Genomic DNA, 23,467 nt, shown 5'->3' on the forward strand with positions numbered 1-23,467 from the left:
CACTCATACATACACTCATACATACACTCATACATACATAATCATACACACATACATACACACTGATACATACATACACATAGAAACATACAGTACATACAAACTTATATACATTCATATATATATATATACAGAGAGAGAGAGAGAGAGAGAGAGAGAGAGAGAGAGAGAATATTCTGTCTGTCTATGAATTTGTATATAATTTATTTGAATTAATCGATAAATTCTGGTCTCTATATTAGTATATATATATATATATATATATACACATTTATTACATGTATATATATTATAGCGCATGTGTTTCATGTGATTATTATTTGGGTATTCAGTAAAAACCAATGGTTGAGATGACAATTGTCTGAAAATTTTATATATAATTTTATATACAGTATTACTATTGGTTTGATTTTTTTTTTGGTATTATTATTGTTGTTGTTTTTATTGTCGTATTGCAGATGAAATATAAAACAATGTAAAACAATATATTATTAGTTAATTATTGTATTTATTTAGTGTTTTTCCACAATATATATATTTATTTATTTATAAATATATATATATATACTAAAGTCAAGTTAAAATCCTTTTAAAAAATTGCATTTCAATATTTTTTTTAATAAAATTTTTTAATAAAGCAACAAAAATTTAATTTATAATAATTCTAATATAAAAAAAAATTAATAAAACAAAAAATTTCAAACTTTTTTTTTAAATATATATAAAAAAAACTAATTCATCTAAATATTAATAATAATAATAATTTTTATATTTATTTAAAAAAAAAATGTTTTCAATTATGAAAAATCGTTTGCAGGGCAGGGCTACCGAAAAACAGTCGAAAATGTGTAATATTGTTGTGTTTGATGAGGACATACCTAAAAAAGATTGTCGACTAACGTTTGTCGACTTTGCACCTACACTTAAATATGATTTTGATACAAGTGAACTGGATAGTATATCATTTAGGTAAGTATGTATATATATAAACAAAAATATTATCTAGGTTATTTTTTCATTATTAATTTTTCAAAAATTTCATAACTATAAATATAAATAGAAAAATATAATAAATTATTTTTGAAGCTTGAATTTGAATTGGTTTTTAGTTTATTTATTTTTTAGTTTAATTATTATTTAATATTTTTTTAATATTATATAAAAAAAAGTTTTTTTTATATGTAATTATGTGTTGTTTATATGTTGTCTCCATTGACAACAACAACGATTACAAAATACAAAATATTATATAATATATTCATATAAATAATTTATACATTTATAATAATAATAATAATAATTTATATATATATATATATATACAGTATATGTGAGTGTAATTTAAAAAATTAAATATAATTATAAATCCATAAATTTTTATATTTTAATTATATATGTTTTAATTTTTTTTTATAAAACTTAATTTCTATTTAATAATCAAATACTTTACTAATTTACTAAATTATAATCATAATATTGTATACACAAAAAAAACATTATATATTGTATTAAACATTTTTGTAATAATTATAATAATAATAATCAATAAATTTATTATTGATTTTAGATAAACAATATATATATATATATATATATATATATATATATAAAACAGATAAAACTAATTATATCATTATCTGATATTAACAAAAAAAAAATAAAGTCTAGACTAATTTGAATAAATAATTTTTTTTTAAAAATAATATTATATATTAGCAAAATATATTACTAAATGTTTAAACATTTTTAAAAAATAGTATAAATTACTATTAATTTTATTTATTAAAAATTAAAAATCTTAAAAATTTTATTTATTATAGTAATCTAATTATATATTAATTAATAAAAATTTATAATTATTTATAATATACTTTATACTATAGTAGTAGACTATTATAACATATAGCTATTCAATATTAAAATAAATAAATAAATACATTCAAACTTATTGTAATTATTGTAAAACTTAGTTAAAGTTACTTAAAGATTAAAATTTCCCATAAAATTACAAATTTTTAATCACAAAAAAATAACTAAATTAAATTGTTTTTATTAATTAACTAATTATAATAATTATTTTTGATTTTCGATTAATAAAAATAATAATAATAATTATAATTATTATAATTATTAAAAATCTTTTAGTGAAGTCGTCAACTATGCTAACGGTTGGCTCAAACAACAGGACTGTTGGGATGTCGTCAACTGCGAGACCATTGCCGCTATTATAACCATTACGGTCGATGAAAGAGGTGTTATCACATGGAAAGACATACTGAAAACGTATACCATTTCGGAGGACACACAGGAATACAAGGATAATGTCCGTACGTGGCATGTGGTCAGGCTATGCAGGGATCCGGTCGACTATCGGGTACTACTATATAGGCTATGGATACGGCCGTTTGATCCGCGAGACTATAACGAAAAAGTCAGGCCAATCATACCTGTCCTACAATATCGGGATTTTGAACCGAAACTCCTCGACAAAAACAACCATCAGTTTGAATCCATCGATGATGTTATGAAACGTCTGAATCAGGCCATCAATCAGGAGGAACTGAACGGCAAAATCTTGAACATCCAAACACTGGCTTTTAGGGCCGATAATCAATGGCAAGTGAATACGGAAACTTCGCAGTCGAGGCCATGGATCGGTAAGATTGTGTATGTTTTGAGAGTTTACTATGCATTGGGACCGATATTTGATGAAGAAGTCGGGTTTGCCGATTTTATACCCCAATGTCTATCGGGTGGATCCATATTCAAACGGCCAAAGTTTGAGTCCCAGCAGTTTATACTGGAAAAGGCCAGCAAATGGTTGTCCGATAATCCGGAGATCAACTTTTGTTCGGCCGTTTCAATGGACGTCAAACTTAAGTCAAGTAAATTTGAATGCAAAATAAAATTACAACTAATTAATTAAATTAATTAATTATTAAATAAATTATTAAATAAGTTATTAAATTAATTAATAATTAGTTATTAAATTAATTAATAATTAGTTATTAAATTAATTAATAATTAGTTATTAAATTAATTAATAATTAGTTATTAAATTAATTAATAATTAGTTATTAAATCTATTATTAAATTAATTAATAAATTATTAAATAAATTAATAAATTATTTAATAAATAATTTATTTAATTAATAAATTAAATAATTAAAAACTTAATTAAATTAATTAATTAATTTTTTTAATTTGAATTAAATAGTGGTATCAATAGACACCAAACAGATGTCGGCCATCAGAGAAACCGGAGACTATATACGTATACTACGACTGGCCTATACTAAGCCCCGGGACGTACCGGCCGACATACCCGAGTCGGCAACACTGCCGCCGCCGCCGCCCGTCTATCTCGAGTCCAGACCGTTTGTATTGCACAAGTCCTACTCGGAGGTCAAACGATCGGTAAATGAATTTATGAATCGTCAGGAGTGGTCATCGCAGGCACCCGACCGGTACAAGTGGTCGCTGTTTAGCTGCGAAACAGTACCAGTGTTTTCGTCAAACAGTTTGAAACAGTCATTGGAGACAAATAGTGATCAAAGTTTTCAGGCTATACTGTCCTCCAGTCGATCGATCAATAGGTCCGAGTATTTTGCTGTTAAGATCTACTTTGATGTCGGCTATTATGGTGTCGACCATCAGTTACCAGATAAACAGGGATCACAAGCACCGGCAGCAGCAGCAGCACCAGCAGTGGACACACCTACCAGTACTACCAGTGCTGATGGTGTTGGTAGTGGTGGTGATGATGCTAGCAATGATAATGATAAGCGAAAATCTTGTACTATTATGTAATGGGATTTATTTTTTGTTTGTTTGTTGGTATTAATTATTATTATAATTTTCAATTATAATAGTATATAAAAATAATAATATAATGTATTAACTAAAGTGTGATTTTTGTTTGTTTGTTGTTGAAAGCGCTTGAAAATTAAATTTTAATTTTTAATAATTAATTGCTAATTAAAAATATTTATCTAAAAAAATGGTTATTAATTATTATGTTTTAATATATAAATTGTTTATTTTTTACAATATATTTATATATATATATATATATATATATATTATAAATTTTTGCATTTAACATAAAATTATTTTAATTAAACAATTTAATAATTTTTTTATATATATTATATAATTTTCATAATGCAATGCAATTCAATATATATGTATATAATATGAAATATACTGTAAATTATTATTTTTTAATTTTTTAATAATAATAATATTAATTATTATACGCACATAAAAAATGATTGTAAAACAAACTTTTTAAAAAAACATTTTTTATTCATATTATTATTCATATTATTCATATTTTATTATTTATAATCAATATATATTTAATTCATTATACATTATGCAAAAAATTTTATGATAAATTATTACTATTTTAATATATTGAATATTAAAAAAAATAAAAACAAACAAATTGTGTAAATTTTAACAGTTATCAAAATTATTTTATTCAACTATAATTTAAATATATATATATATTAAACATGTATTATAAATAAAAAATAATTTTGCTAAATATATTTGTTAACACCAAAAATATATATGATTTAATATATATATATATTATACATTTAAAATAAAGCTTAAACTTTTTTATTTATTTTAATATTGATATTATTATAATAAAGTAATTTATTATTTTAGAAAAAATAAAAAATATATAATATTAATATAAATTTTTTATTAATAAAACTAATAAATAAAACCTAATGATTATTCAGTACATATGTTACACTGTATACTATTTACTGTATCAACCATATACAGTAGATTCCGTTTTATTGGGCGCATGTATACTGTATATGTCTCGGAGAGAGAGAGAGWAAGAGAGAGAGAGAGAGAGAGAGAGAGAGAGAGAGAGAGAGAGAGAGAGAGAGAGAGAGAGAGAGAGATCAATAAATGTGTTAAATAATAGTTTTTAGTGTTTACTACTACAGAATCACCAGTTTTATGAGTATTCCCATTATATACAGTATAAACCGTATATATATATACGGTATTATATATTCAGTAGTGTATGTATGTATGTGTCTGTATGTGTGTTTGGGTGTCTATCCTTTACATTATCTCTTAGACAACCATCACATTGACTCCGTGAGTCTGTCAGTAGTAGTAGTCCGACTCCCTATTTATCAATAGTATATACAGTATATACACATTTGTTGTGATATTTATTTGTTTATATATTTCACTAATTATATAAACAGTATACATATATATATATATATATATCAATACAGTGTGGGTACCCCCCCCCCATCATCTTTCTATGCATACCCCGGTATTTGTATGGTGGGATGGGATGACGGGGGTTACCAATTAAATATTTAATATTGTTTTTATTGTCAAATAATAATAATAGTAATAATTTAATATTAAATGATAATTAGAGAGAAAAAAATAAATATATAGTATATATATAAATAATTTTCGGATATAATACCCGACAACCAAACAAATGGCCGGCTTTTCGGTGGGCAAACTTCGGATGCAAAAACGTAACCAAAAACGACAATCACTATTGGATGACATACTAGTGTTTGATGAGGACATACCCCGTGAGGCCAGGCTATCGTTTGTTGATTTTGCACCCACTGTTAAACATACTATTGATGGTTACGATAAAAGTGTAGACTTTTAGTAAGTGTTTGTTTGTATTTTTAAAATTTAAAATATTATATAATTTATATGTGTGTATATAATATTTGTTTAAAAAACTATTTTTATTATATATTAATAATAATAATTTTAATTAATCATTTATAGTTCATTTATTTAATATTATTTAATATTATTTAATATTATTTAATATTATTTAATATTATTTAATATTATTTAATATTATTTAATATTATTTAATATATATATATTTAATTTTATTTTTTAAAAATTAATTTATTGTTTATTTTCGGGACAATTAACACAACAAACAATACAAAAAACAGTGCACTCGTCGACTACGCCAACAAATGGCTAGAGAGGACAGGTAGCCGATGGGATGTCGTCAACTGTGAAACAGTGCCGGGCGTTACCATACAATTGTCTATAGGGGATGGCGGCGAAACAGTTGGCAAACAAATACTAACCCGTCGGCGGCTAAACAAGTTGGCCGATTTGAATTCGCTGCCGGGGGGTTCGGTACCGCCCGGTCGACATGTCCTACACTTTCGGGTAACAATGTTACGCTTATGGATCCGATCATCGGCAGCACAGTATGCCCAACAACAACATAATCATCGGATAAGCCTACAGTTCAATGATAGACCCGAACAACAGGTAGTGGTAGTCACCGATAGTTGTGGTGGTAATGATAAGAGCTTTGAGATGACTGCTGTCGATGAAGTGGTCAGTCGACCGGTGGTCAACAACGATCAGCCGATCAATGGTTGTACTGCCGGCCAAACGGATGATCAAAACAATTCACTGCCACCTGTCCTACAGTACAGAGATTTTATACCGAAACTCGTGGACAAAGACCGACATCAGTTTGAATCGGTTGATGACGTAATCAAACGGCTGAACCATGCGATCAATAACCAGGAATTTAACGGTAAAATCTTGAATATCCAGACACTGGCCTTCAGGGCCGGTAATCAATGGCAAGTGAATACGGAAACTACTGGCCAGTCCAGGCCATTGATCGGTAAGATTGTATACGTCCTCCGTGTTTACTATACATTGGGATCGGAAATATTTGACCAAGAAGTAGGTTTTGCCGATTTTATACCCCAATGTCTATCCGGAGGATCGATATTCAAACGCCCGGTGTTTGAATCCCAACAGTTTATACTGGAAAAGGCCAGCAAATGGTTGTCCGATAATCCGGAGATTAACTATTGTTCGGCCGTTTCAATGGACGTCAAACTTAAGTCAAGTAAATTGAATGCAACAAAAAATTAATTAAATTAATTAATTAAATACTGAATTAAATTATATAATTAAATACTTTATTAAATTAATTAAATACTTATTAAATTATATAATTAAATACTTTATTAAATTAATTAAATACTTATTAAATTAATTAAATACTTATTAAATTAATTAAATACTAATTAAATAATTAAATAGTTATTAAATAAATAAAATAATTAAATAATTATTAAGTAAATAAAATAATTAAATAGTTATTTAATTAATTAAATAATTAAATACTTATTAAATAAATAAAATAATTAAATATTTATTAAATAAATTTATTTTATTGTAATAAATAGTGGTATCAATAAACACCAAACAGATGTCGGCCATCAGGGAAACAGGAGATTATATACGTATACTACGACTGGCCTATACTAAGCCCCGGGACGTACCCGTCGACATACCTGAGTCGTCGGCAACGCTGCCACCGCCGCCGCCCGTCTATCTCGAGTCGCAATCGTTTGTAGTGTACAAGTCGTACGCCGAAGTCAAACGTCTGGTCAACGAGTTTATGGCCAGTCGTCAGGAGTGGTCACGGGATGTACCCGACCAGTACAGGTGGTCGTTGTTTAGTTGCGAAACAGTACCAGTATTTTCGGTAAACAATTTGAAACAGTCGTTGGAGACAAACAGTGATCAAAGTTTTCAGGCTATACTGTCCACCAGTCGATCGATCAATCGGTCCGAGTATTTTGCAGTTAAGATCTACTTTGATGTCGGCTATTATGGTGTCGATCATCAGTTACCAGATAAACAGGGATTACCATCACCAGCACCGGCAGCAGCAGCAGCAGTGGACACACCTACTAGTACTACCAGTGCTGCTGATGATGGTAGTAGTAATAGTAGTGATGGTAGTGGTGGTAATGATGATGATAAGCAAAAAACCTGTACTATTATGTAATTACGATATTAATTATTATTATTTATTTTTTTAATTATAAATATTAATGTATTAATCAAAAAATAATTGATTGATTAGAAACTAACCAAAAAAATATTGTTAATTTAAATTTGCATTTAATTTAAATCTATAATTATATATAATTATATATCACATTCATATATATATATATATATAATTTATGTTTGAATTTTTTTTTAGTTATATTACAATCAAATTCAATCAACAAAATTATTTTTGACAAAAAATATATACAATTTTTTGTTTGTTTTTAAATATAATTTTCTAAAGTGCTGTATATTATATTATTATTATATATATATATATTATATACAGTAAATTAAAAACTTTTTTTTAAAAATAATTTGTTACCTGAATTGTAGTTATTATTATTATTATACGCACATTAAAAAAATGATTGCAAAATAAAACAATAATAATTTTTTTTAAAAATCATTTTTATACTACACTAATGTTATCTTTTATTATAAATATATTTATATATATATTTGTTTATAACTTATAACATTAAATTAAATTATTACTATTAAAAAAAACATTAAACAAATTTTAATATATATATTATATATGATTATTAACAACAAACAAACAAATTGTATAAATTTTTTTAACAATTAGTCAAATAATTTTTATAAATTTCTTTTTTTTAAGAAAAAACATTAAATATTTATTTAATATTTAAATAAATATAAAATAAAATTTCGAAATATTTTTTTTAACAAAAAAAACTAACAAACAAAATATGTATGAGTTTTAAAAAATAAAATAAAAATATTTTCATTTTACAAGTAAATAAAGTTTAATTTATTTTAAATTAAATTATTATTATTATTATAAAGTAATTTATTATTTAGAGAATATATATATATATAATATTAATATCAATTTTTCCTATAATTAAAAATAATTAATTAATAAAATTAAAAAAAATACAAATCTATTAATAATTATTTGTTTGAGACTATCAATCGGTCGGTACATTAGCGGCCAGATGTCCGCCATCGGCTACGACAATACTGCCGGTAATGAACGATGCCTCCGAACTGGCCAAATAGCCGACCAGATTGGCAATATCTAGACCTTGGCCACACCGGCCAACCGGATATTGGGCACCGGTAGCCGTATCTATTTGTTCGCTTTCCTCCCGACTGATACCCAAATTGTTTGTCAATATATTGGTCATTACACAACCGGGACTATTATACAGTATATATATATATATTGAATATAGTTAAGGAACGGTAGGTTATGGTAAGGAAGGGTATGTCATCCTATCATATCATACTTGACTGAATTAACTCGTATGCCTTTCGGACCCAACTCTGCGGCCAAACATTTGGTAAACATATCGAGACCGGCCTTTGATATATTATACGGTATATTCTGTTTACACTATTATTTATAATAATAAAAATAATTAATAACTATTACAATCACATACACACACACACACAAACACAAGTATATATACGTGCAAACACACACACACACACACATTGATATACATACATAAATACACACACACACACACATACACATATACAAACAAACACACACCTACACAGACATACATATATATACATACACACTCACACACATATAAATAAACACACTCACACATACATACATACATACATACATACACACACATACATACATACACACACACACTCACACACATACATACACACCCACCCACCCACACATTCATAAATATAGACAAATACACACACACACACACACACACAAACATACCGACACCAATGACCGTATACTAGATATGTTGATAACCGCACCGCGAGTTTTGGCCAACTCATCCACGCACAGGTGGGTCAAATAGACAGCCGAATTCAAGTTGATCATCATTACCCTATGATATTTACTATAGTAATCCCTGTCCTCGAATCGGGTCTGTGCAAACAAACCGGCACAGTTGACCAGTATGTCCAGTTTGCCAAACTTGCGGACAGTCTGATCGACCAGGCGTTCAATGTCGCGCATACTGGCAAAATCGGCTACCACTTCCAATAGTCGATCGGCCGACAATTGATTGGCTGGCAATACCTGTGAACACCGGCTGGCCACACGGGCCACATCGTCCGATCGATGGCCAGTTATTACTACCGATGCACCCGATTTGGCAAACAATTCGGCAATGGCTGCACCGATACCCGAACTCGAACCGGTAATCAGGGCTACCTTTCCATCGAAATTATAGTTGACAGACATTGGATGTAATTATTTATTTATTAATTATATATTTTTTTTATAGTAGAGTTAAAGTACAGTAAATTATTTAAAAAATAATAATATTATTATTATTTGTTGATAATAACAAAAAAAATTATTATTATTTTTTAAAAAATAAAACTCATATTAATTACTGGTATTAAAATAAATACAGTAAATATTTTTTTTATAAATATTTATTTTTGCACTAAAAATAAAATCAATGTATTTGTACTGTATAATTTTGTACTGTATTAGTATTTAATATATATATATATATATATATATATATATATATATTGATAATATCATAGTTACTAAACATTGATACTAAATAATACTAATATCAAAAAAAATAAAATAACATTATAGATTAATTTTATTTTTAAATAAGTTATAAGTCATTTTAGATATCAATTTCTAATAATATAATACATTTTATTGTATATAAATTAGATTTATTTTTTAAATTTAATAAAAATTTAATAATTATAGCATTTTTTAAATATTAATAATACTACATTGCAATTACTAATTAATTAATTATTATTTAGATTATTTAAATTTTAGTATTTAAAATTACAAACACACACACACAATATTAAAATATTAAAAACATATTATTTATTTTTAAAAAGTTATAGTAAGCATTGAAATTTAATTAAAATATAATAATAATATTATTTTATAAAAAAACATAAGGTTTTTAGATATTTAATTAATTAATTTTTTTTTATAAATAAATTGTTATTTAATTAATTATTTTTATATAAAATAAAAACAAAACAAAATGCTTGATAATAGTGTTGCAATTGCTTGGAGTAATCTAACAGTTAGTAGTAGTAGTAGTAGTAGTAGACTGTGGACAGGATTAACGGGATTACCTGCAAATCGGGTAATACTACGTGAACTATGCGGTCAAATTAGTTTCGGTCAGCTAACCGGGCTGATGGGTGCCTCGGGATCGGGTAAGACAACACTATTGAATTGTTTGATGAATATCGGGACCAACGATAGCTACCGAATCAGTGACCAGTCCCTAGTGTATTGTACCCGTGATCGGCCAATTGTCCGACGATTTGTTTGTCTAAACCATATGATTGGTGGACAACAACAACAACTACTACTTAACGATGAACTAACAGTAGGAGAAGCGCTCATGTATTCATCGAAAGTTAATAATAGTTTATTATTAACAACTACTGGATGTGTTGTTAATCATAAAAAACTGGTCCATAAACTGATGACCGAACTATTGATCAATGATATCGATGACCAGCGTATCGGCGACTGTAGTGGTGGCCAACGTAAACGTATAGCTATCGGACTACAGTTGACTTCGGTAGTGATGCCAAACCTTGTTTGTATGGATGAGCCGACAACCGGTCTCGACTCGACCGCAGCACTAGAGGTATGTATTTTCAACAACAAAAAATGTAATTAAAATGTAATTAATTTTTGTTTGTTTGTCTCTATATTTTAAATATCATTAGTTAATCAAATGTCTGAAACAGTTAGCAAATAGACATAACATAGCACTGGTAGTCAGCATTCATCAGCCAAACCAGGAACTACTGAAACTGTTTGATAGTTGCTATGTATTGGCCAAAAGTGGTCAATGTATCTATGATGACAGTCCCCGGCAATTGAGGAACTGGTTGACCACAACTACCACCACAACCAGCACTGGTATTAAATTACGTAAAACTGATGTACCGATTGAAGTATTGATGAAATTGTCGTCACAAGAATCGGGTGATAGTAGTGATGGTCAGCGACTATCGGATAGATTGAGACAAACAAATCGAAAACAATTGGCTATTAGAAAATGTTTGACTACTAATCTAATACAGGAAAACCAATTTATAGGATACAATAGTCAATTGAAACCATTTAGTTTTGATGATCTATGGGTAATAACTGGTCGATCCTTGAAATGTACATTTGGTAGCAATAGATATACTGATCATCGATGGCTACTTGAGCTAACCATGTTTACTGTGTTTCAATTGTTTGTCCGTTTGTTTATAACTGATCAGTCATTGATGAGTACCGGGTGTTTTGATCCGGATCTGTATACGGGCACCTGTATGCAATGGGTTGACGATAGTTTTCTATTGGGTATGAGCGTCAATCATCTGGTATTGAATTATTATTTTGCATATTCAATGCATTCAGTTATTATTGTCAATAGGTTTGCCGATAATATACATCTATTATTAGATGAATATAGAAATTGTAAGTAATATATATATAATTTATATACAGTATATATAAATATACTGTAGTAATATAAATATAATATTTCACTTATAACTAACAGTATATTAATAATAATAATATTTTTTTAATTTAATTACTTTATTATTATTAATACTTTTATTACTTTTAAGTAATACTTTTATCATTTATTACTGTATTATTTTTTAATATCATTTTTATTATTTTTAAATATTATTTTTTAAATATTATTTTATATAATATTATTTTTTAAAATAATATTTTTAATTTATTTTTAGATTTTTAGTAATAGTAGTAGTTAATTAATTATTAATTTATTTACCTTTATAATTTGTTTTATTTTATGTGTTTTTTATAATAAAATCAGCATGGTACAATTGGAAAATAATAATATTATCAATAATAATTGTCGACACATGTATAACCATACTCTATGCACTGACATTTAGCTTGGTACTAATCTATACATATTGGGCACTGTTAGATTTCAATCGTAGCCTATGGCTTATGTATGTCATACTCATAACAATGTTAATCAATCAATTGTTGGCAACATTAGTCGGTACACTAGTTGGCCAAAAATCTAAACTACTGGCCTATATGTCGGTAACATCACTGATGTTTCTGATGAAACCGTATGCAAATTTTTTCATACGACTATCCCATATGAAACCCATGTTGCAATTGGTTAGCCAACTAACCTATTTTAAGCTAGTATTCAATTTGTTGCTTATCATACTATATGGTGGTAGCGGTAGGTGTGGGCGGCAAACATCAAATAAGACAACATCAACAATAAAATCATTGATTTTAAATGATTATGACCTCATGGATGATGACAACCAGTTTAGGCAACTATTAGTTCAGACACATATCTATTGGCTAACTGTCCTAATGATTGTTTGGTTTGGTTTTTATCTAAAATTTCATATCAATCAACAAATTACTATCAAAAAAATTTATGATATATTAGACAATTGTTTAATGATTGAAAAAAATTCAAACTTATTGTATGAAACAAGTGTTAAGTTATTGAATAGAAATAAATTAATTAAAAACTATTTTTTAAGTAATAATAATAATAGTAATAATAAATCAGTAAATTATACAACAAATTATGATTTAAATAGTTATGATAACCTCAATAATAATAATAATAATAATTTTATTACTAATTTAATTACCAATAGTAATGTTGAAAATCATAATAATAATAATAATAAAATTAATAAACATTTAGCTATAGTATGGCTTAATTTAACAGTAGATATAAAATTAAATCAATTTATTTTGAAAACAAATTCATCAAAAAACAAATCATTGAAAATATTGGACAATATTACGGGTAGTTTTACTAAACAATCGTTGAACGCAATTATGGGACCGTCGGGATCGGGTAAGACAACACTATTGCGTTGTCTGAATAATAGTGGCCATCAAATCAATGGTCAATCAATAGCCGATAATGTTGTCTATTATTCCCGAAATATTAGTCAAACATGTTTTATCAGTCAAAATATCGGCGATCATCTACTGTCGGGTTTAACTATCAAACAGACACTACTGTATGCATCGAAATTGAAAAACAGTGGCCAACAACAGCAGCCGATAGATCACCAATCAATTGTCGCCAATCTTATCGGTCAATTGCTTATCGGTAACGATATTGCCGACGGCCAAACTAGTGTCGACCAGTGTAGTGGCGGTGAATTGAAACGCCTGGTTATAGCCAGCGAACTGACTGGCCATCGAAAACCTGAACTCATGTTCATTGACGAACCGACATCCGGTTTGGACAGTTGTTCAGCACTTGCGGTCATCCAGTGTCTGAAACGGTTGACCCAATCCTACAGTAATATGACAATCGTTGTCACCATTCATCAGCCAAACCAAGAACTGATGCAATTGTTTGATTCAGTCTATGTGTTGGCCAGTAGTGGGGGTCGACCTATATATCAGGGATGTCCCCGACAATTGAAACAGTCGGTGAGCGAGACAACCAATAGACATATCAGGGCCAGTGATGTACCCATTGAATGGCTATTGAAAGTTGCAACGGCTTCGGGCGGCGATTCGGTGGGCAACCAATTGGTCGACAAATTAGTAGCCAAACAACGCCGGGATAACCGATTACTCGGGGATCAGATGATCGGCGACCAATCAATGATACCGACGATTCATGGTCAGAAATTTTTGGCCAACAAAAAACAATGGTTTTCCGCTACCGATTTCCAAACATTACTTAGCCGTCAATTACAATCAAACTACTATTGTTGGCCAAACTGTCTGATAAACATACTGTCCGCGACATTCATACTGCCATTAGCCCTGATAATCATCTATCATTATAATATGGATATCGTACTAAATAAAACTGATTGTTGTTACGATAGGCAATTGTTGGACCAATTAGTTGGCCGATTGTGTATAGTTGCCGATACTAATACCCGGCACCGACAGCGTACTGAGCTATCACTTAAACAAGCTATTACCCTAAATGTTTTATGGCTTATTATTATCAATATGTCGACAGCCCTGTTAACTGTATTGAAATATTATCGGGAAATTAAGCTGACAATTACCGAACATCAAAACGGTAAATATATATATAATATATATATATATATATATAATTTTATAATAATAATTAATTAATATCAATAATAATAATAATATATAATTAATTTTAAAGTATAATATAAATATTTGTATATTTTATTTTAATATTTAGAAAAAAAATCAATATTTTTATCAAAGTTTAAAAATAATTTTATTTTTATTATTATCATTACACACACATACATACATACATACATAAACTTGAATATACTAACACACATACACATACATAAACTTGAATATACCTAAACACACACACACACACACACACACACACACATACATAAACTTGAATATACTTACACACACACACACACAYACATAAACTTGAATATACTTACACACACACACATACACATAAACTTGAATATACCTACACACACATACACATACATAAACTTGAATATACCTAAACACACACACACACACACACATAAACTTGAATATACTTACACATACACATACATACATACATACATACATACATACATACATACATACATACATACATACATACATACATACATACATACATACATACATACATACATACATACATACATACATACATACATACATACATACATACATACATACATACATACATACATACATACATACATACATACATACATACATACATACATACATACATACATACATACATACATACATACATACATACATACATACATACATACATACATACATACATACATACATACATACATACATACATACATACATACATACATACATACATACATACATACATACATACATACATACATACATACATACATACATACATACATACATACATACATACATACATACATACATACATACATACATACATACATACATACATACATACATACATACATACATACATACATACATACATACATACATACATACATACATACATACATACATACATACATACATACATACATACATACATACATACATACATACATACATACATACATACATACATACATACATACATACATAAACTTGAATATACTTACACATACACATACATACATACATACATACATACATACATACATACATAAACTTGAATATACTTACACATACATACATACACATACATAAACTTGAATATATTTTACACACACATAAACTTTAATATACTTACACATACACACACACACACAMACACACACACACACACACACACACACACACACACACACACAAACACACACACACACATACACACCTAAACCCCACAAACAAAAAATAGGTTGGTATAGCCCGGGCATCTACTACTGGGTATCAACTATTGTCGAACTAATACCACTGAGCCTATCGTTGGCCATCTATGTCTATCTGGTCGACTATCATCAATCATGGCAATCGTTTATCATCTACTATACTGTCTACATGTTGAACATACTGTGCACCCAATGTCTGGCCAAACTAGTCAGCTGTCTATTATACAACAACACCACTATCAACAATAGCACCAACACTATGATAGCCAGTCTAATCATATTATTTCAGCTGATATTAATAGTAACACTATTTTTCAATTCACGACCCCAGGATCTACATTGGTTACCCCAGTCAATAGCCCGGATCAGTTATATGAAATATACATTTGATTGCCTATTGATTCAGCTGTATGGTTGGACCAGATGCCTACCATTGCCAGGTACGGTACCAATGGTACTCAAGTTATACAAGATTGATGAGTCTAGTTATTGGCCAAATATGGGCCATACATTGGGTTTGGTAGTTGGCCTACAATTGTTGACAATGACCATGGTTATCTATAAAATTAAATCATCATCGTAGTAATTTTWTATATATATATATATATATAAAATAAATACATATTAATATTAGCTATTAAATTAATACTAATTTTTATAATAATTTATGATAATTTAAATAAATAAACTTATTTTTCTTTATACACACATATTGTATTATATTTTTAAAAATTATAATTTTTAATATATATTGTATTTATTTATTATTATTTATATTTTTTGTAATATTAATATTTTCTAATAAAACTTTCAATAGTTTTATTTATTATAATCATATTTTTTTGTTTGTGTATATCTATAAAAAAAATAAATACATATTAATAGCTATAAAATCTAAAAACTATTTTTTAATTTTTTTAATTACGTTTTGTTTGTTTGTTTATATTTTATTTTTATATATTGTATAATATTTATTTTTAAAAATTAATAATAAGTATAATTTTTTTTCTATAATTAATAGATATATTTTTATTTATTTTTTCTAATATTTATATTTTCAATTAACAAAACTTAATTTTTATTTTAATATTTTTAATATTTTTTGTTTTATTTTAATGAATTTTTGTGTGAATTTCTATATAAAAAAAATATTTTTTATAATAATGTTTAATGTTTTATATATATATATATAAATATAAACTTCATATATATTTTTTTATTGTTAATCGATTTGACAAATAAATATTATTATTAATATTATTATTATATTTGAATTAATTTCTATTTATAATAATAATAATAATAAAAAATCATTTATTACATGAATATAAAATAATCTTATGTTTGAGAAAATAAAATTTTTATTATATTCAATATTAATAATAATTTATGATTATTATTATTATTAGTGAATATAACTATTAAATATCAATTGAATTTAGTTTTATAAATAGTTTACAACAACAAACAACAAAAAATTAAACGATTAAATTGTTAATTGAACTAAAATTTTTTCAAATAATACACAAAAAATAAAAATATATGTTCAAAAAAAATCAATATGATTTTTTTGAATATATATATACATATACAGTACATTATATTTTTAATAGTAAAATATATTAATAAATTTTAATGATATATATATATATATATATATAATTATTTAATATAGTAAGATATATTATTATTATTATTATTATTATGTATATAAATAAATTAATAGTAGTATACATAAAAATTATTACGTATAAACATACAGAATATTCTGTATGTATACTRTATTACAGTATATACTATACATATATATTGCAATTTTACGGATAAAATATGGGTCATAGCTATAAATTACTGTATAATTTAGTACTAAACTCTGTACAGTAAATGGACATATCATATGGTTATACAGTACAGTATATACTGTATATATATACCAACCATACAGTTGATCCCGTTTTTCTATTGGGCGCATGTATTGTATTGATGTCTCGGATAGATAGACAAGAGAGAGAGAGAGAGAGAGAGAGAGAGAGAGAGAGAAAGAGAGAGAAAGAGAGAGAAAGAGAGAGAAAGAGAAAGAAAGAGAGAGAGAAGAGAGAGAGAAGAGAGAGAAAGAGAGAGAAAGAGAGAGAAAGAGAGAGAAAGAGAGAGAAAGAGAGAGAAAGAGAGAGAAAGAGAGAGAAAGAGAGAGAAAGAGAGAGAAAGAGAGAGAAAGAGAGAGAAAGAGAGAGAAAGAGAGAGAAAGAGAGAGAAAGAGAGAGARAGAGAGAGAGAGAGACATACAGACAAACACCCAAACATATAGACATACTGTATATATATCTGAATATATATATATATACATTAAATATACATATAAAGTATATATGATATCTAATGCGGATAATCATCAAAAAAAACTGGTGGTTCTGGTATAGTGAACACTAACAACAAAAATACTGTATATATATATATATATATATAAAAACACTTAAAAATATTACACGAATTTAATAGTTATATTGATCTCTCTCTCTCTCTCTCTCTCTCTCTCTCTCTCTCTCTCTCTCTCTCTCTCTCTCTCTCTCTCTCTCTCTCTCTATAACTGCATCTCTAAGACAACCATCACATCACCATTGAGTTGGTCTCCTATTTTTTTGTTGGTTTGTTTGTTGTCAACACCAGTGTATATACAGACTAACAACACATATATATTGAATTGATATTTATTTTATTTAAGTGTTTCTAATATATATATAACTGTTTGTATATATATGCCTAATAAGTAAAAAAAAACAACAAAATTATCAATAATACTAATTAATTCTCAACAAAATTAATTAATTAATTTTTAATTAATTTCAAACAACAACAATGGCTGGTATGTCAGTATGTAAGGAACGGATGCAGAAGCGTATTGAGAAACGACAGGGAAATCTCGATGACATACTAGTGTTTGATGAGGACATACCCCGTGAGGCCAGGCTATCGTTTGTTGATTTTGCACCCACTGTTAAACATACCAGAGATGGTAACAACAAAAGCGTTGACTATTAGTAAGTAATTGATTTGATTGACTGATTGATTGATTTGTTTTATATATACTGTATATATATATATATATATATATATATATTTATTGAAATAATATTTTTGTTGTTGTATTAGTAATTGTTAGGTATTATTGTATTAGTAATTGTGATATAATTTTTTTTTAATAATCATTGAATATTATTATTAATTTAAGTATTAATTTAAGTATTAATTAAGTATTAATTTTTATACTAATTTTTAGATTAATTATAAATATTTATAAGAAATAATTAAATTATAAACAAAAAATAATAATTACAAATATTTATATTATTATTATTATTATACTATTTTAAATATATTTGATTTTAATTAGTTATTTTTTTATTAATATTTTTATTAAAATATTTATTATATATAAATATATATTGTATTATTATAATTATCTAAATTTAGTTAAATTCAACATTTTGTTTAACTGTTGCTTTTTTTTGTTGTTGATTATATTTAATATTCAAAAAAATAATATATTCAATATATTGATTAAATCTATATAAGTTATACTGTATATACAATATAATTGAGATAACATTAATTCATATAGTTATTATTATTATTATTATTATTGATTAATTAAAATGTAACTGTTTATATATAATTGTATTTAATCAATTTGATTTTTTGAGTTATACGCCTATCTATTAAAATATTATTTATTTATTTTAGTTAAGTTATCACATAATAATTATTGAACAATATATTGTTTACAATCTTATTGATTTATTATTTAAAAATTATAAATTACAATAAATTTAATTAGCTAACAAAAACAACAAAATTTTATTATGTATTATGAAAATATTATGTATCAAATAATTAAAAAAAAACAGATTAAATAAATATTTTTTAAATAATACCGTAATTTTAATACAGTATATTAAAACTAAATTATTTTTGTTAATAGTTGATATAATTTTAATACTAAATAATAATACAGTAATATTAATAATAATAATTAAAAAAAATATATAAAATTTAATTAAAACTAATATATTACAATTGTGATAAATAATTATCAAATTTTTGTTTAGCTAAAAATATTAATTAACTTAAATTTTTTTTTTAATAATTAAACAAAAATTGTTATTTAATTGTCAATTTACAAAAAAAAACTTTAAAATTATTATTATTTAATTGTTTGTAAATTAATAATATATTAAACTAGAAATCTATAAGTACTGTATATATATATATACTGTATATAGTATGGTATATTTATATAATATTATTATTAATAATAATAAAAATAACAATAATAACTATAAATAAAAATTTTTTTAAAAACTATAAATATATTATAAAATTGTATTTTTAATTTAATTTAAATTTTTTTTTCTGGAAAAAAACAGTGCACTCGTCGACTACGCTAACAAATGGCTAGAGAGGACAGGTAGCCGATGGGATGTAGTCAACTGTGAAACAGTATCGGCAATCATACAGTTGGTTATTGAACGGGGAGAAGCTATTAGCAAACAGATACTGATTGTCTACCGAAGCAACGAACTAACGGATGTACCGGGAGGTGCGGCACCGCCCGGTCGGGTAACGGCCAACTATCGGGTAACTATGTTGCGCCTATGGATACGGCCAGCAGTCCAACAGCAGCCGTACGGCAATCAACCAATAATTATACAGTTTAGCGATTATAAACCCGAACAACAAGTGGTGGGCAACGGCGGGGGCGGCGGCGGCGGCGGTGGTGGCGATGATAAGTGTTTAGAAACTATCGATGATGTGGTCAGACGTTTGAACGATGACGACACGATCAATGGCCGTATACTTAATGTACAGACCGTAGGTTTTACGGCAACATCGGATGGCCAGTTAGATACCGGGTATACACAATCGACTCAGTGGTCGGCCCGTACGGTATATGTGTTGCGTGTATTTTATTTGTTGGGCGGCCGCCAGGATGGCCTGGTATCGGTCATCGACTTTATGCCCGATTTGATTGAAAAGGGTTCGATGTTTCGTAGGCCAAAATACGAGTCACAGTCGGCACTGGTAGGTAAGGCCTACAAGTGGTTGACAGCCAACAGTGGCGTCCAGTTTCTGAACGCCGAATCGGTGGACATGAAACTCAAGTCATGTAATTATATATATTTATATATATATTATATTAACCACTATTTAGTATATAAATAAGCTAACTGTGCGCTAACTATCTATCCTAATCTAACACACCCATTAGCTAACAAACAAATGTCTATAGCAAGAGATACCGGTGATTACATACGATTTTTGAGGATAGCCTATATTAAAGGTCGGGCCAATGGTACCGGTGCTGCCGGTGCCGGTGCTGTGGACGTACAGCCACCGTCAGAGTCACACAACAACAACAACAATAAGCAGCCCCTGTATCTGGAAAGTCGGACTATTGTATTGCATAAAAACTATGCGGAACTTAAGCGCACAATTGCCGACTATGTATCCGGGGATCAATGGTCGGCCGCTGCCAACGGTGCTGTCGTCGGTAACCAACAACAACAGTGGCTAATAAACAGTTGCGAAACTGTTACAGTATTTTCTAGCAATGGTAACCGTCCGGCACTTGAAGCCAATGGCGATCAATCGTTTCAGACACTAATGGTGTCCAATATGTCGGTCAACAAAACTGAATACTATGCCATCCGTCTATATTTTGATGGTAAAGATCCTAATAAGGAGTACCCAACCACCAGTGGTGGTGATACCGGTGCCGCCAACACTGATGGCACCGTTAGCCGTAAGTCGACGTGTAAAGTATGCTAAACAAAACTGATGATAAGATTTTTGATTTTATTAATTAAATTAAATTAAATTAAAAAAATTTTTGCTTAAATAAACTATTCATACGATAAGTCTATATATATATATATTAATTTAATATTTAAAAAAAACTAACAAATTTTTAAAAAAAATATATATATATATATTTAAGTGCTAATAATTTATTATGTTTGTTATATAAATTTTAAATATATATATATATATATAGCTATAAAATATATGATAAAATTATATTAAATTAAATTTTAAATTTTTTTTGTTATGCTATAAATTATTGCATTATTTATTGTGTGATAATTATTGTAATTATTAATTATATAATTATATGATATATATATAATATAAATACTATCATTAAATATATAAATATAATTTAAATTTAATTTTAAATAATACATAAATATAAATAATATGATAACTTTTTAAAAAAAACATGCAAACAATAAAATTATTAAAACATATTTATATAATGAATATTTGTCACAAAAAAAATATTATTTTAAAAACAAAAAATGATAATAAAATTTATATTATTGATATAAAACATTTGTAATTTACAATACAGTATATAATAATTTATAAGTAATTAATTAGATATTAAATTAATTTAATTTTGTTTTATTAATTTATAGTTTCAATAGTGTAAAAATAAATTTGTTTATTTAATATAAAATTAATAAATATGTTATTTATTTGCTATTTAATTTCCATTATGTAAATTTTTTATTAAATTAGATTTCATTATTATTATTATTATTTATTTTAAAAATTAGTATAATATTAATAATTATATTTTTAATATTTAATATTTGCATTTTTATATATTAAAAAAAAATCTAATCATGTTTAATGTTTTTTTTTATAATAATAAATATAAACTACTATACATACATATAATTATTGTTAATTTATTTAATAAATAAATATTATTACATTTTTTTGAAAGCTATTAATATATATTTTTAAAAAAGTTTATTTCAGTTATATTTATTTAATTATTATAATTTTATTCAATAATAATAATAATAATCATAAATTATTTTATTAGTATTATATTTATTAAGTATAATATTTCAAACAACAATTCACAAAATAAATAAACTTATATTAAAATTTTGAATCTAATAGTTTTATAAAAATAGCCACAAAAAAACAAAGTTAAAACATATTAAAAGCTTTTACATAAAAATAACTAAAAAAAATTAAAATAATGTATATTCACACACAAAATAACAATTTAATAAAATAATTTAATAGTTTATACAGATTATATATATATAAATATATATATAATATTAAAGTCAATTTTATTTTTTTTACACTATAATATATATTAGCAAATTAATGAATTTTTATTATAATAATCATTTATTATAAGATACATATATATGATATATATATATAACT

At 26.5% G+C, this 23,467-nt stretch overlaps 5 protein-coding genes across 5 annotated transcripts; 4 read left to right on the forward strand and 1 right to left on the reverse strand.

Annotated features, from left to right (window-relative positions):
* The first annotated feature begins 799 nt into the window (after nt 1–799).
* Nucleotides 800–3,811, forward strand: LOC128962077 (uncharacterized). The gene is made up of 3 exons (XM_054308411.1): nt 800–969; nt 2,146–2,885; nt 3,219–3,811. Exons 1-3 carry the CDS (start codon nt 800–802, stop codon nt 3,809–3,811), a joined length of 1,503 nt encoding a protein of 500 aa, XP_054164386.1.
* A 1,664-nt stretch (nt 3,812–5,475) lies between these two features.
* On the forward strand, nt 5,476–7,862 carry LOC128962087 (uncharacterized). The gene is made up of 4 exons (XM_054308423.1): nt 5,476–5,677; nt 5,983–6,680; nt 6,741–6,911; nt 7,255–7,862. Exons 1-4 carry the CDS (start codon nt 5,496–5,498, stop codon nt 7,860–7,862), a joined length of 1,659 nt encoding a protein of 552 aa, XP_054164398.1. The 5' UTR covers nt 5,476–5,495.
* A 963-nt stretch (nt 7,863–8,825) lies between these two features.
* On the reverse strand, nt 8,826–10,112 carry LOC128962096 (uncharacterized oxidoreductase MexAM1_META1p0182-like). The gene is made up of 3 exons (XM_054308435.1): nt 9,639–10,112; nt 9,169–9,275; nt 8,826–9,079 (listed from the first exon to the last, which is right to left on the reverse strand). Exons 1-3 carry the CDS (start codon nt 10,110–10,112, stop codon nt 8,848–8,850), a joined length of 813 nt encoding a protein of 270 aa, XP_054164410.1. The 3' UTR covers nt 8,826–8,847.
* A 782-nt stretch (nt 10,113–10,894) lies between these two features.
* LOC128962104 (uncharacterized) lies at nt 10,895–16,802 on the forward strand. Its single transcript, XM_054308447.1, has 5 exons — nt 10,895–11,523; nt 11,606–12,350; nt 12,838–13,258; nt 13,667–14,949; nt 16,249–16,802. Exons 1-5 carry the CDS (start codon nt 10,903–10,905, stop codon nt 16,800–16,802), a joined length of 3,624 nt encoding a protein of 1,207 aa, XP_054164422.1. The 5' UTR covers nt 10,895–10,902.
* A 2,235-nt stretch (nt 16,803–19,037) lies between these two features.
* On the forward strand, nt 19,038–22,042 carry LOC128962114 (uncharacterized). The gene is made up of 3 exons (XM_054308459.1): nt 19,038–19,254; nt 20,641–21,380; nt 21,483–22,042. Exons 1-3 carry the CDS (start codon nt 19,073–19,075, stop codon nt 22,040–22,042), a joined length of 1,482 nt encoding a protein of 493 aa, XP_054164434.1. The 5' UTR covers nt 19,038–19,072.
* Nucleotides 22,043–23,467: the final 1,425 nt, after the last annotated feature.

Source organism: Oppia nitens, unplaced genomic scaffold, assembly GCF_028296485.1.
Source record: "Oppia nitens isolate AA-2021 unplaced genomic scaffold, nextdenovo-longstitch-racon4-pilon3 scaffold14_pilon_pilon_pilon, whole genome shotgun sequence".
Lineage (NCBI taxonomy): Eukaryota > Metazoa > Arthropoda > Arachnida > Sarcoptiformes > Oppiidae > Oppia > Oppia nitens.

Coding starts and splice junctions, on each gene's coding strand:
- LOC128962087 (XM_054308423.1), top strand. CDS start 5,496: ATGGCCGGCTTTTCGGTGGGCAAACTTCGGATGCAAAAACGTAACCAA. Junction 5,678..5,982: donor GATAAAAGTGTAGACTTTTA/GTAAGTGTTTGT, acceptor TACAAAAAACAG/TGCACTCGTCGACTACGCCA. Junction 6,681..6,740: donor CCAGTCCAGGCCATTGATCG/GTAAGATTGTAT, acceptor TATTTGACCAAG/AAGTAGGTTTTGCCGATTTT.
- LOC128962077 (XM_054308411.1), top strand. CDS start 800: ATGAAAAATCGTTTGCAGGGCAGGGCTACCGAAAAACAGTCGAAAATG. Junction 970..2,145: donor CTGGATAGTATATCATTTAG/GTAAGTATGTAT, acceptor AAAATCTTTTAG/TGAAGTCGTCAACTATGCTA. Junction 2,886..3,218: donor GGACGTCAAACTTAAGTCAA/GTAAATTTGAAT, acceptor TGAATTAAATAG/TGGTATCAATAGACACCAAA.
- LOC128962104 (XM_054308447.1), top strand. CDS start 10,903: ATGCTTGATAATAGTGTTGCAATTGCTTGGAGTAATCTAACAGTTAGT. Junction 11,524..11,605: donor ACTCGACCGCAGCACTAGAG/GTATGTATTTTC, acceptor AAATATCATTAG/TTAATCAAATGTCTGAAACA. Junction 13,259..13,666: donor ACTGTCCTAATGATTGTTTG/GTTTGGTTTTTA, acceptor TTCATCAAAAAA/CAAATCATTGAAAATATTGG.
- LOC128962114 (XM_054308459.1), top strand. CDS start 19,073: ATGGCTGGTATGTCAGTATGTAAGGAACGGATGCAGAAGCGTATTGAG. Junction 19,255..20,640: donor AACAAAAGCGTTGACTATTA/GTAAGTAATTGA, acceptor GGAAAAAAACAG/TGCACTCGTCGACTACGCTA. Junction 21,381..21,482: donor GGACATGAAACTCAAGTCAT/GTAATTATATAT, acceptor CACACCCATTAG/CTAACAAACAAATGTCTATA.
- LOC128962096 (XM_054308435.1), bottom strand. CDS start 10,112: ATGTCTGTCAACTATAATTTCGATGGAAAGGTAGCCCTGATTACCGGT. Junction 9,276..9,638: donor GTATACGGTCATTGGTGTCG/GTATGTTTGTGT, acceptor TATAAATAATAG/TGTAAACAGAATATACCGTA. Junction 9,080..9,168: donor ATACGAGTTAATTCAGTCAA/GTATGATATGAT, acceptor ACTGTATAATAG/TCCCGGTTGTGTAATGACCA.